Here is a 13776-nt window from a genome sequence, read left to right as displayed (position 1 = left end):
TAAATGAAAAATTTTGAACTTTAACATTAATTATGTTATTCAACTTAGCGTATGTACATCTGACGTTTCTTATTACACAAGTGCATTCTTGAATGTAAAAAATTATTATGGATATATTTTTTAAAATAAATATTTTAATACGTGATTAAAATATTATGGATTAATAAACTTTAATTCATGTAAGAATTAAAATTATTATATATATTTTTTAAAAAATATTATTTCGGTTGGCAAATTAGGTGCATGATCCAAATTAATTTATTTTGCCACTCTTGTTATAACTAATAAGGGGTCTTAGGAATTAACAAAATAAATGATCAAAAAATTTGAAAATATATACAACTAAAAAAAATTGCCATAAGCGTTTCTTCTTCCTCTAACCTAACTGCCAGAAAAGAAAAAGGAGCAAAAGTCGCTCCTAATCATGGTATAAGTTCGAGTCCGAAAAGTGCTCCAATATGCTCCGGACGGTTGATCAGTTCCGGATTCACACGAGAAGCGATTTGAAAAAACACTTGCCATGTTAGTAAACTGTCGGAGCCAGACTGATGTCGACAGCCCAATGCTCGCTCAACTTGGACGGCGGAAGCCACCCGCTCCAATCCACCATAAAGCCCATGACAATGCTTACTCAGGTGCTTCACATCGAACACCCTCTCCCCGAAGAAGAAACGAACAAGGCCCAAGAACTCATGGAGGGATTGTGGTAACTTATTGCCGCCAGTGAGCATCTTCACTAGGAAGGCGAAGTCGTAAGCACCTTGGAAGGTAACCCAGGATACAACCGAAAATTGGCCCAAGCAAAGCAAACCGGAGGCCACGAGGTGCATGGCGAACCGATGAGAGTCTATGCCCCACGCTTTATTCTTTTGGAAGTCGATGCCATGAGCCTTGAGTAGCTCGACAGAGGAAGGGGCATAGCGATCGCGATCGATGTCGAAGTCACAAAAATTAAATTCCCACACGTAGCGCACAAAAGTGCCATCATTGTAGAGGAAGCAGGGGAGGTTACCGGCAGCATCTGAGAGGGTGAGGCCGACTTGGACTATGCTGAGGACATCGACGTTGGCGCGGATCAAGTCGTAACGCTGAGGGACAGTGAGGGTGCAATAGGGATTCTTGGAGGTGAGAACGACGCCAGGGTACTCAGTGTCCAACGCGACGAAAGGATGAAAGGGGAGGGCGGAGCGGATGAGGGCGAACTCCTGGTCGAGGTTGTGAGCCCACACGGAGCGAACCTCGACTCTGCTGGCAGAGGCAGAGGAAATTAGCATGCTGCCGTTCACAGGCACAGCTGCAGTCACCGCCATGATAATGCGATCGAATTCAAATATGGAGGGAGTGGAGACGTTGGTTGGGCTATTTGGAGTTGGAGGTGGAATAGCAATTGAAGTGATTTCAGAGTTTAAATAGAGGAGGAATAACGGAAGAGAGAAATTCGCTACAAACCAAATAGAATTAAACTGAATTAGTTAGTGCTAATTAAGCGATTTAATAGGAGCTAATTAGCACTAAAATTAAAAATAAATAAATAAAATAACTTTGTTCTCTTTTTAATTCTCTTCAATTACATTTCATCTCTATTTAATTTTTTAATTAAAATCTATTGAATGATATGATGTGAAATCTGTGGATTAATTAGGCAAATCACATGTTTAACTCAACGTTAATTATTTATTAAATTAATGATCACTTTTTTATTTGTTTCTGTTCACTGTATTGTTTTCTTCCTCTACTATTTCCATGAGATCTGACTTCGAGAGGACCCCATCAAGGTTACTCTTAGGGTGCATTTGGTTCAAGTTATCATGTATAATCTTGGTTATGTGATTACCAGGTAATCACATAACCAAGGTTATGGGAAATAAAATATAACCAAATATTGTTTGGTTCAACGTAGGTAATGTAACAAAAACTTGTTTGTTTGAAGATTTTAATAAATACCCTAGTTTAATATTTTACCGTATTACCCTTAGTTACAAAACCGACTATACATAATAATAATAATATTATTATTATTATTTATTTATTTTATGTTTTTTACTTTCCTTTTTCCTATATATTTTTTTTATTTTTTATGTGTTTTTTTATTTTTAAATTTTTTTACATTTTTTTAATTTTAATTTTTATTTATTTATTTTTTTAAATTTTTTTTATTTTAAAATTTTTTGAAATATTTTTATTTTTAAAATTTTAAAAAAAAAATAATTTTTTTAAATTTTTAAATTTTTAAAAAAAAATAAATTTTTTATTTTTTATTTTAAAAATTATTTATTTTTAAAAAAATTAAATTTTAAAATTTTTTAAACATTTTTTTATTTTTTTTACATTTTTTAATATTTTTTTCATGTTTTTCTTATCGGAGGGTATTTTTGGTAAAAAAAATTCATTAACTCCGGAATCAAGAAAAACCTTAGTTTTCTGAGGTTTTCCGATTCCGGACTGCATGACCCTTTTATTGACGTGTCGGGCATGGAACATTACTCGGGAATCATTGAATACCTAAACCAAACAAGGTTTTTGTTGATAACCTTGGATGGATAACCAAGGTTATCAAGAATAACCCCGAACCAAACATACCCTTAGAACCTTCTAAGATTTTCGCCAAGTCTTTCCAGTCATTATCACTAGGGATTTTCTCTTGAATCTTCATAGCACTCGGAGTCTCAAGAGCCGACCCAATGAAGCTGATCCAACGCTAACTCGATTGGTCCTGTCCGAAAATTATAAAGATGACAAGTTGGGATATAACTGTCGTGTTGACTAGATGTAGACTCCACTCCGTTTTGCAACATAAGAAACGTCAGTGCCGAGTAAGAGAAGGGGTCTCCGGTGTTAACCTTCCGACACTCAAATCAGTCATCGAAAAGAGGAAAAAAATAGAGCAACAGTAGACACAGGCATAAATAGTGAATAACGCGTACCTCCGTCAATGTATGGACCCCCTTTATATAGTGTCCTGGTGTGCGACCTGCGCACTTCTCTTGAAACGTGGACACATTTTCCAACTAGTCATGGGCACATTCTTCGATTTGTCCTATGAAAGGACATGTCGAGAAAATACCTCTGACATCATACTTTAACAGGGTATGCATATCCCTTACAAGACAGTAAAGCCTTCCGTCGTACTATCTCTCAGAAGAATATTAAGAAATACGACAATGATCCTGTTGTTTAGCCAAACGAGATAACCGCTCGGCTGAAACTCCCCCGCTCGGTTAGCGTCGGCCTTTCTTCCTTGTGGTGATTGGATATAGTAGCTTATCTCCTTCCGTTCGGACAAGCATTTCGGTGACCTTAGCATTCTGCTGATCTGCAGTGAGCGTTTGACAATCTTGTCCTATTATTCCGAGTTAGACGAGGGTCGGCTCAGACAAGCCTCTTGCCGATCGGACACTACCTGCACCGATCAATCATTGTAGTCGACCTTCGCTCGGCCACCATAGGTGAGCCCTTTGACATCCTGGCATTGATCATCTTAACTTTGACCTCTACGTCGATTGTTATTTCCGTCCTTTGATCTGTACTTAGTGGACCCCTCTTTATCACCGCATCACCGATAAAACCGATCCAACAAAAAGAGTGACCCATTCGAAGTCGACCAGGCAAGTACCCAACCGGACAGAAGCAATCGGCCATGATTACTTTGCAAAGCGAGCCCACCATTCTTGATCTCAGACCCTATCAGCCTCCATAATATTCAACAAAAAAAGGTTAAATCCTATGTACCCGAAAACAGCTGAGTACATATTAACTTAAGCGAAGATACTGTAGAGAGACTAAGAACCATGTCAGAGATCCTCAGTTCTTCTTTCTTTGGCTGCACATCTCTGTCGATACCTGGCACAAAGTAAAAGAAGGAAAAAAATTCGAAGTGGATATCAATGAACCTAAATCAGATGAACGAAGTATCATACAAACAAAAGATTCACTTAGATAACCTTTTCATTAGGAATAAGATGCTATATACTTGTCATAATCTTTGATACAGTTGAATCGTAGAAGTGCCTTAGTAATAATCAGCTGTGAAGTATGAAGAAACACAAAAACTTAAATTCGCACACTGTTTACATAATGATGTACAATACTGCATCAGCTGTTGAAGCACCATGTTAATGTTGATGAACTTTTGAGGGATTGTAATTCAGTATCATGCCGGTGATGGGCAGTATGACCGAAAAGTTACCATTCTGATAGAAATCCAACAGGAAACTAGTAACACAGATGATATGTACATCAACTCCTCCTTTCATAGCCACTCACCGACTGCCACGGCTTGTCGTGGCTGCAGCAAATCAGGATCAAAGAGATGAAAACTCCAACGAAATTACTTTTTGTTTAGGCAGGTGGTAGTACACATAAAGGTAAGCCTTTTTCTTTTTTTTTTTTCCTTCTTTTCAATTCCATCCACTTCCTTATCATCACACCTAAATTACACATTCGCGCACCAACAAACTGGTACTATTTCATTGCAGTAGGAGATCAAAACTCCGAATTAGGATGAGAATTTTTAACTCTAGGCTCTGCATGCTTTAGGGGAGTTCTAATAAATACTCTTTTTTGCATTAGTTCTTCACATTAATCAAGATATAGTAACTCAAATGCATCCAAAATTCCATAATCCCATGTCGTAAGTAAAGGCACAAGAAACAATTACCATACTACCTCATATGTTAAGATGATATGTTAGTGATGCATGGCAATGTTATGGATGCCATTGCTATTAGAAGAATTAGAGACATTAGCGAGCATTCAGAGCCTTCAGAAATACTCATGCAAGTATTGTGATTCCAAGTTTCGACAGTGTACAATGTAATAGGAAGTTTTGCATTGGTCTTCCCCTATTTAAGAGGCCTGTACTATAGTTATCAATAAGTCTTGTGTTTTTTAATCGAAATTAACTAGATTGCAAACTGAAAACCCTCTGGAATTCAGATGCCATACCACAGAAGATATACACTGAGTTTCAGATTTGCTGTAAATCTTCAAGCAAATCAGCTACCACTTGAACAGCAAAAGCTCAATAGAACTATGAGTACTTAAGCCGTCTTGATGCTACCACTTGAACAGCAAAAGCGCAATAGAACTATGAGTACTTAAGCAGTTTATCAAGACGACAACACCCAGTTGTTAATTCCATTATATCTCTTAAGTTGATGAATTCAGTATCTTAAAAAAAGAGAAATTAAAAGTTCATTTAACACAATCAGAATTTCAATATCTTAACAAAATGAACTTTCTATGATACGGTACATGATAGTGGGATCGGACAACGGACTTGGTCGGAAGTCAAGCCCACGGGGCAGTCAGAAGTCAAGCCCACGAGGTAGTCAAAAGTCAAACTCACGTGGCGGTCAGAAGTTAAGCCTACGTGGTGATCAAAAGTCCAGCCTACGTGGGATTCAAAGGACCAGGCTACAGGATGGACCTGGTCGGGCACAAGTGACATTCCGGAGTTAGGCCTACATGGCGAGTAGGAACTCGGAAGTCAAGGATTACAGGTCAGGAATAATAGACTTGCGGCGCAAGATACACGGACCAAAGCGTACAGGTCGGAATATGCAAGCCAAGGATTATAGATCAGGAATTATAGACTTGCGGCGCAGGATACACGGACCAAAGCGTACAGGTCGGAATATACAAGCCAAGGATTACAGGTCAGGAATTATAGACTTGCGGTGCAGGATAGCCGAACCAAAGCGTACAGGTCGAGATATGCAAACCAAGGATTACAGGGTAAGACTTATAGACTGGCGGAGTAGGATACACGGAGCAAAGCGTACAGGTCGAGATATGCAAACCAAGGATTACAGGGCAGGATTTATAGACTTGCGGAGCAGGATACACGGACTAAAGCGTATAGGTCGGGATATGTGGAATAGGGCTTACAGGCCGAGATCTACAGGACAAGATACGCAAAATAAGATACACGGACCAGAGACGTACAGGTCAGGATATGTGGATGAAGGCTTACAGGTCGGGGTAAGATACGGAACAGGGCTGTGCATACGGGACGAGATTTAAGGAATGACAAGCAAAGACCTCGATTGGTAGGGCGGTAGCCGCGGGTCTGGATTTACTGGAATATACCGAATAGCAAATACAGGGCGGGACGTACAGCTCTGGATTTATGGGACAACAAACACAAGCCGAGGATTGCGCTAGGAAATGCAGGTCTGGGCCTACAGGTCAAGATTTATAGGTACGAAAACTCAGTCTAAGGTTAACAGACCAAAGCGGACAGGCACTACATGACAATCAAGCAGAGAATCATAACAACCCGTCAGAGAATAATCACCACCTGTCAGGGAATATGCTAACGGTATGTGGCTCGTTGCCTCCTGATCCCTCCTTAGACCTATAGAAAGATGTCACGTGTTATTCACCGTCAGACAAATCCTGACACTCGTCAGACTCCAGAAGCATCCACTGCCATATAAAAAGGGAGGCTTTGTCTCTACGCAGGTAGACTCACTCGTCTTTTCATTCTCGTCTTTTACTTTTCATCCTCTCACTGTGCTTCTGGGAAAAAAGTATCGGACTTGAGCATCGGAGGGTCTGACCCGAGGACTTTTTTCCTGGTTCTTGGTCTCTAACGAAGAGACGGCTTGTCTGAGTGTGCGCAGAGCCCTCGCGTCGTCATCCTCGTCATCACCCCCCCCGTCACCCGCTCGTGGGAACCCTTCCGGTAGGTGTCAGATCAACTAGGCGTCTCAACGACTTTCCGTCAGCACCGGCGAGCCTCTGTCCGACTCAGCTTCCAGACAGGATCATTCTATATTGTAGCAACATCCAAAAAAATGAACTTTCTATAGATGCAAGTATATGTGATCAGTAAAGACAAAAGGACTAAGGTTTAATAGCGTGCATCATTACTTCAAAATAACCAGTCTGAGCTACTCAAAGAGTAAGACTAAGAACATAAATCATAGATAAACAGACCCAATTTACGAACCAGACGAGAACGGATGTGACACAAAAGAGTAGTAAAACCGAAACCAATCATAGCATGTTAACTGCTGTCTAAGTAGCATGGCCCTCAAATACAGTACAAAGGCAGCCGATATACTGAGTTAGCTGATGAGATGATGAACAATTGCAATATGATATCTAAGTGAGAATAACCTGACGAATCCACAAAGCAACTGGTTGACTATATCAAGCTTTATCATTTTGCCAAGCTTCCAATGAATCACTGTTGGTGTTCTGATGGCTGAGTTGGAAACCCATCAATGATTTCAACAGGGTATATATGGACGCAATCCTGCCATGGACTGTTATCTGGAGAAGCTTTCACGTTGTGGAGAGCCTGCCACACTGCACTGTTGCATTTGAAGCCGCTTCCAAAAGCAATCTGCCACACTCGATGTCCCTTGCGCATCCTCCCCTTGGCCTCAGTGTATGCGAGCTCGTACCAGATAGAACTTGAGGAGGTGTTGCCAAACCGGTGCAGGGTCATCCGTGAAGCTTCCACATGCTCAGGTCGGAGTTGCAGATTCTTCTCTAGCTCGTCGATCACAGCCCTGCCTCCGGCATGGATGCAGAAATGGTCAAAGGCGAGCTTGAAGTCCGGGATATAGGGCTTCACCTTGCCATTGAAGAGCTTCTTGGCAACGAGAGTCGCGAAGAAGAGGAGTTGTTCGCTAATTGGAAGGACAAGAGGACCGAGGGTGGTGATGTTGATCTTGAGTGCCTCCCCGGCGATGGCCATGAGGTCCTTGGAGAGGGACACGCCGACCTTGCTGTTCTCGTCCTGCTCCTGGTAGACGCAACGGAAGGCCCTGTCATCGGCGCCGTGGTGGGTGCGGACCACGTGGAGGAGCTTGTACTTGGCGCGACGTCGGTCGGCCGAACGGTTGGAGAGCAACACGGCGGCGGCTCCGACACGGAAAAGGCAATTGGGGATGAGCATTGACTTGCGGTTCCCAAAATACCAATTTTGCGTGATGTTCTCGGTGCTGACCACGACCGCGTAGGTGGCGCGGTGGACCTGGAGGAGGTCGCGAGCGAGGTCGAGAGAGATGACGCCAGCGCTGCAACCCATGCCGCCGAGGTTGAAGCTCTTGATGTTGCCGCGGAGCTTGTAGCGGTTGACGATCATGGCGGAGAGGGACGGAGTGGGATTAAAAAGACTGCAATTGACGACGAGGATGCCGACGTCCTTGGGCTTGACGCCGGTGCTCTTGAAGAGGTTGTCCAAAGCGCCGAACATGACCTGCTCCGCCTCCTCGCGGGCGGTGGCCATGGAAGGGCGGGGCGGGAGGTCGTGCAACGCGGCGGGCAGGTAGGTCTCCTGACCGAGTCCGGAGCGCTCGAGGATCCGGCGCTGGAACTCAAGGGCCGACTCGTTGAATGCCCCGCAGAGCTGCGAATGCGACATGAACACCTGGAAGGGCACCTCAAGTTTCACCGGCGGGCGATAGCAGGCGTAGTCTACCAGGTACACGGGGCGGGGCCGCCTCATGATGTACACGGTAGCGCCGACGACGAAGAAAGAGGAACAGGCGAGGACGCTGATGAGATTGTACTGAAGATGGCGCCATAGCTGTCGGAGGTCATCCGGGTCAGTCTGCGCCGCCTCCAAGAGGACCACCACCATCAGAGGTATCAACAGCAGGGTCAGCAGGTGGGTGATAAGGTAGTGGTAGCCCAGCTTAACGTATTTAAGGTTCACGCTCTGCAAGAAGTCCGGCAACCGCCGGCTCTCCCGCCGTGCAGGCAGCGGCGCCTGCTCGCCGACCTCCTTCGATGCTCCTCCTCCCTTCATCCTCCCACCTTCGCTGAGATCTCAGTCCCTCCCTCTTTCTTTCAATGGCTTTCTCCTATCACCCCCCGTTATATGCACGTCGCTGACTTTTTCTTAATAGGAACAGAATAGTCGCCAAGAAACCCCGCTGGGCTCGTCGACAAGGTTTTCGTAGAAGGAAGAGCCGCTGTCTCCAACAGTCTCCTCCGTGTAGCCGCCGACTGGGAGGCGAAGAAGTGCTGGAAAAAGGCCGTCAGCCGCCCCCGCCGTATCCGCCGCGCTGGGATCCCGCGGAGGGACAGCAACAAAAGAAGGGGAACGGGCTGGTGGCTGGCGATGATTCCGGACCTAGTCTTCGCAAACAGAACAACGTGCGCCAGGCTGTCGCCGGTTGGCGGTCCAAAGAACGGACGGACCGCGACTGAACCGCACTGCTTGGTTTTTTTAGCAAAACCGGCTTGGTTTAATTTAATTTGGCTTGCTCGACGCCGTAAAGAGCGGATCCAGACTTCTTTATTTTTTTTATCATATTAATTTTAATCTATTTATCGACTTTCGTCTTTATATTGAATACAACTTGGCCTTTATAGATGCAATGCTAAAAAAAAATTCTGAATTGCTCATAAGTCTTATTTATAAATGTCAATCCCCCAAATTTACCAAGTGTTGAATCTTTTTTTTTTAAAAAAAATAAAATTTAGAGTTTAAGACAATTACGAAATATTATGGTGAGTTTAGTCATATATATTTTACCTTCTCTACTATGCTTAAAATGGACAACAGAAATGGGAGAATATGAAGAAGAATAAAATTATTTTTTGCTTAAATAACTCATATTCTCCTCTTCATCTCTAGGTTTCTTCTTCCCCTTCATTCCTTTGTGATTTACATGTCTTCAACTCACTCTCGAGGCGACGATTAAGGACGTTTGAGGTGAACAAAATCATTTTTTTACTGCATTCTTCCCCTTCATTCCCAAGTTAATGACCTTATCCTAAATCAAATTCGGTCATTTGCAATAATCCTAAACCCTAAACTTTTGAAGAAAATAAATGTCATTTTCTCAACGTGGAGAGTTATCATGAATCAAGGTAAACTCTAGTCATTTGTGGCTCTAAGCTAATTTTATATTGCACTTGTAGGAGACCACTAGCTAGTTTGATGAGCATTGGGTCGACTAAAAATCTATAAAACCTCTCTAAAGGATAATCTTAAGATAGGGTTAGGTGTAACAATTGGATACATAGTGACCTACAAATGCATAGCAGTTGAGTGGGGAGACGACTTCATTGTTTTCAATAAACTAACAGCAACATTTTTTTTAAGGTGGAAATATTTTATAGGTCATTGAATCCCTTAGAATGGATTGCCAATTCTCATCAATTGAAACCCTTGCAAGTAATGTTATATGATACACATTCATGTCATTATTCTTGGGATTTGGGCCATAAGAGTTGTTCTAGACCCAATCATAGTTTGAGATTGACACTTTTACGATTAAAAAAAATTACACTAGGTGCTTATAGAGTATACCACATAAGATGTGCAACATAATAAAATTCTATATATAGAATTTTGTTATACAACACATCTTAAGATGTAGGGTATAGTATTTAACAATGACGGAGCCAAGAATTATAGCTCATCCAAGCTAAAAATGACTTCCCAATGGATCCCCAAGCTAAAGGCCCATCTCTTTTAATTCGGGAATTCAAAATCAATGTGATGAACAAGTAAAATTAACATAACCATTAGTGATGAACAATATAAATATATATATATATATATAGATATATATATATATATATATGGTTTTTATAACTTGCGGTTATACCATTTAAAATTTTACCTTTAAAGTTTAGATATTATGGTATAGCATAAAAACAAATAGAAAAACAAAATTGATGAAATGCTATTGTGCCTAATGCTTTAGCGAATATGCCTATGATTTGATATACACTTGATATATAAGCTGTTTTTAATTTCTCCTATATCAATTCTTTCTCCAAGAGTATAACAATCAATTTCAATTTTTTTCATTCTCTTGAAGACAGAATTGGCAGCACTCTGTATGGTTGTTTGATTGTCACAATAATACAATTTAAGGTTACAAGGATGATCAACACACAAATCTCGTAATAAATAGTTTAACCAAATTATTTCACAAATGATTGAGACCATAAATCTATACTTTGCTTTGATTGAAGACATTCACACAGTAGTAGTCTACTTATTTTTCTAGAAAATGAGGATCTTTCTAAGGAAAACACAATAACCAATCACCATGTAGTAATATCGCAAGCCCCATTCGTATCACAAAATCCAATTAAGTTTAAATTATTTTCTAAGGAAAAATAGATGGACAGTGAACCCTTTAAGTATTTGAGTAAGTGATGAGCTATATCAAGATAAGGTCGTTCAGGCTCTTGCATGAATTAACTAATGTTATTGATTAAAATAAGATTTTCGGTCCTGTGATGGTTAAGTGAATTAATTTTCCACTAAACGTTGATAATGTATTGAATTTTTGAGTAAGTCGTCATCAAAAGAATTGAGTTTCAAAGATTATTTCATGAAAAACTTAACGGCTTAGCACCAAGTAATCCTGCTTCTTGTAGAATATCAGGTGAATACTTGTGTTGATTGATAAAAATATCCCTTTTAGAACGTGTTATGTCAATTCCAAGAAAATACTTTAATTATCCAAGATCTTTAAACTAAAGTAAGTAGCAAGAAAAGCTTTTAAGTCATTGATAGTCTTTTGATCAATTCCTATAATAATCATATCATCAACGTATAATAACATAATATAAAAGAGTATCCACATACTTTTGTAGATCTTGTTGGCAAGTTTGTGTTGGTAGGGTTTTTTGGAGAATGTGAATATTACAAAAAAAAATAATAGTAATTTAACGACAAAAATAATTCATCGTAAATTAGTAACGAAAATTTATTTGTCTCAAAATAACAACGAATTTAGCAACAAATTAAGTTTTAGTAGCAAACTTTGCAACAAGAATATGTCACATATTTGGTTACTAATTTGAGATGAAATTGAAATTTATCGTTAATTTTGAGATAAATTAATTGTCTTAGCAGATCATAGATGAATTTTAGAACAAATTATGATTTCGTTGGACAGATTAATATTGGATGAATGACGAGTTAATAAATTTCCGACGAAACTTGGATTCGTCATTGAATTCAGGGGCGAAATAAGGTTTTGTAGCTGAAATCAAGGATGAAACCTGGTTTCATCCCTGAATTTAGCCACGAATCCAAGTTTCGTCGCTAATTTTAGGGATCTTTTATAAGTCCCTCTCACAACCCTAATCCCTAATTTTCCATCTTGATCCCAGCTCACAAACGTCTACCAACGCTAGTTTTCTCTAACTTGCGAAGCACGCAACCGATCTCCTTAATCTCCTTTCCTCCTACCCTTCCCCTTCCCCTTCCCCTGCTCGCGATTGGCCAAGAAGCACGCTTGTAGATCTCCCTTCAGTGATTTTCTATAGGGTCAACACTATCGGTGAGCGCCTCAATCACTATTTTTGTTTTGCTGCAGAGACGTATTTGTTCTAGTGGTTGTATCGTAGTCCACAAAGGACGGACGTCGGCCCAACTCCATGATTGACTGTGCTCTTGCTCCAGGGTGGACCTGTAAGTTCATGCTCCTCCTCTTCGGATGATTGAATTCGACATCTTCAATTCTGATCGAAGGTTCTATTTTCCCTATCTGGGAAAATACATTATGATGCCCCTCTTATTTTTCGATTTTTCCCACTTATATCCCTAAAACGTTTTCATTCTCATTTTTATCCCTCCTCTTTTATTTTTGTTCTTGATAATATCCTTACCATTAATTGCTCAGCTAATCAGACGCGAGACCCTCCTAGGCAGATTCCTCCTTTTGCTCCTCAACCTACGGGGTATTAGTAATTGTTAACAGTTGTTGTTCCCCTCCTGAGGGCAGATTCTTATGCGTTACTCACCCGTTCACCACTGAAAACATCACTGCCCGTCCGACTTGCATGTGTTAAGCATGCCACCATCATTCATCCTGAGCCAGGATCGAACTCTCCATGAGATTCAATGTTGCATTACTTATAGCTTCCTTGTTCGTAGATAAAGCGGATTCAGAATTCTCTTTCATTCTAAGGCATAACTTGTATCCATGCGCTTCATATTAGCCTGGAGTTCGCTCCCAATAATATAGTCATCCCTACCCTATCACATCAATCCCACAAGCCTCTTATGCATTCTCGTTCGATCACGGTAGGGGGGCAAGTCAAAATAGAAAAACTTACATTGGGTTTAGGGATAACCAAATTTGAACTAATGACTTCCACCACGTCAAGGTTAATTGCTCCATGAATATTGATCCTGTCCGAATGCTGAACCAACGGACGCTGGGCACGTGGCGCTCCCCTGCTGCTGATGTGAGTCTCCGACTAACTGCACGATGCTCCGGCGATCCTGCAACAAAACCGAGCCGGGGGGGGGGGTGTCCCGGCGACGGCCCTTCGACGCTCAAGTTAGGCGAAGGAATAAGAAAGTGACTTAGAAAATGTAGATTTGCATACCTCTGGTTGAAGAAGTGGAGGCCTTATATAGACCTCTCGAAGGAGCCTGGGCACACCAATCGAAGCGATCACCTGCTTTCGACCATGCCTAGGTGTGGGCCTGTTAGAAGGGCATCCATAAGACCATACTGCTACTGTATCAACCTTTCCGTGACGTGATGGTGGGGCCTTTAATAGTGCCATCTTGCGTCAGGTCTAATCATCATGCCTCTGTTGACATACCATATCCTGAGCCGAGCGAATATGCCGCTCGGCTAACCACTATTCCCTCGCCACGATTCCGGTCGAGCAGACACCTCCGCTCGGCCATTATGTCCTCGGCCGAGCGGACACCTCCGCTCGGCCACTCGGCTCCGGTTCTCCTGCTTTGGCGTCGGAGACCCAACACTTTGGCTGGGTAATCTTTGGTTCCGCTCGGACGGGACCCCATCTGTGGGCCCCCCATTT

The 13776-nt window shown here is 41.6% G+C and overlaps 2 protein-coding genes across 2 annotated transcripts; both read right to left on the bottom strand.

Moving 5' to 3' along the window:
- Nucleotides 1-422: 422 nt before the first annotated feature.
- Nucleotides 423-1310, bottom strand: LOC122013655 (probable CCR4-associated factor 1 homolog 11). Its single transcript, XM_042569898.1, has one exon. The coding sequence runs from the start codon at nucleotides 1308-1310 to the stop codon at nucleotides 423-425; it is 888 nt and encodes a 295-aa protein (XP_042425832.1).
- A 5562-nt stretch (nucleotides 1311-6872) lies between these two features.
- On the bottom strand, nucleotides 6873-9143 carry LOC122015696 (3-ketoacyl-CoA synthase 4-like). The gene has a single exon (XM_042572710.1). It carries the CDS (start codon nucleotides 8765-8767, stop codon nucleotides 7193-7195), a length of 1575 nt encoding a protein of 524 aa, XP_042428644.1. The 5' UTR covers nucleotides 8768-9143; the 3' UTR covers nucleotides 6873-7192.
- Nucleotides 9144-13776: the final 4633 nt, after the last annotated feature.

This window comes from Zingiber officinale, chromosome 8B (genome assembly GCF_018446385.1).
Source record: "Zingiber officinale cultivar Zhangliang chromosome 8B, Zo_v1.1, whole genome shotgun sequence".
Lineage (NCBI taxonomy): Eukaryota > Viridiplantae > Streptophyta > Magnoliopsida > Zingiberales > Zingiberaceae > Zingiber > Zingiber officinale.
The sequence above is the reverse complement of the archived record's forward strand: the minus strand, read 5'-3'. Positions and strand labels throughout refer to the sequence as shown.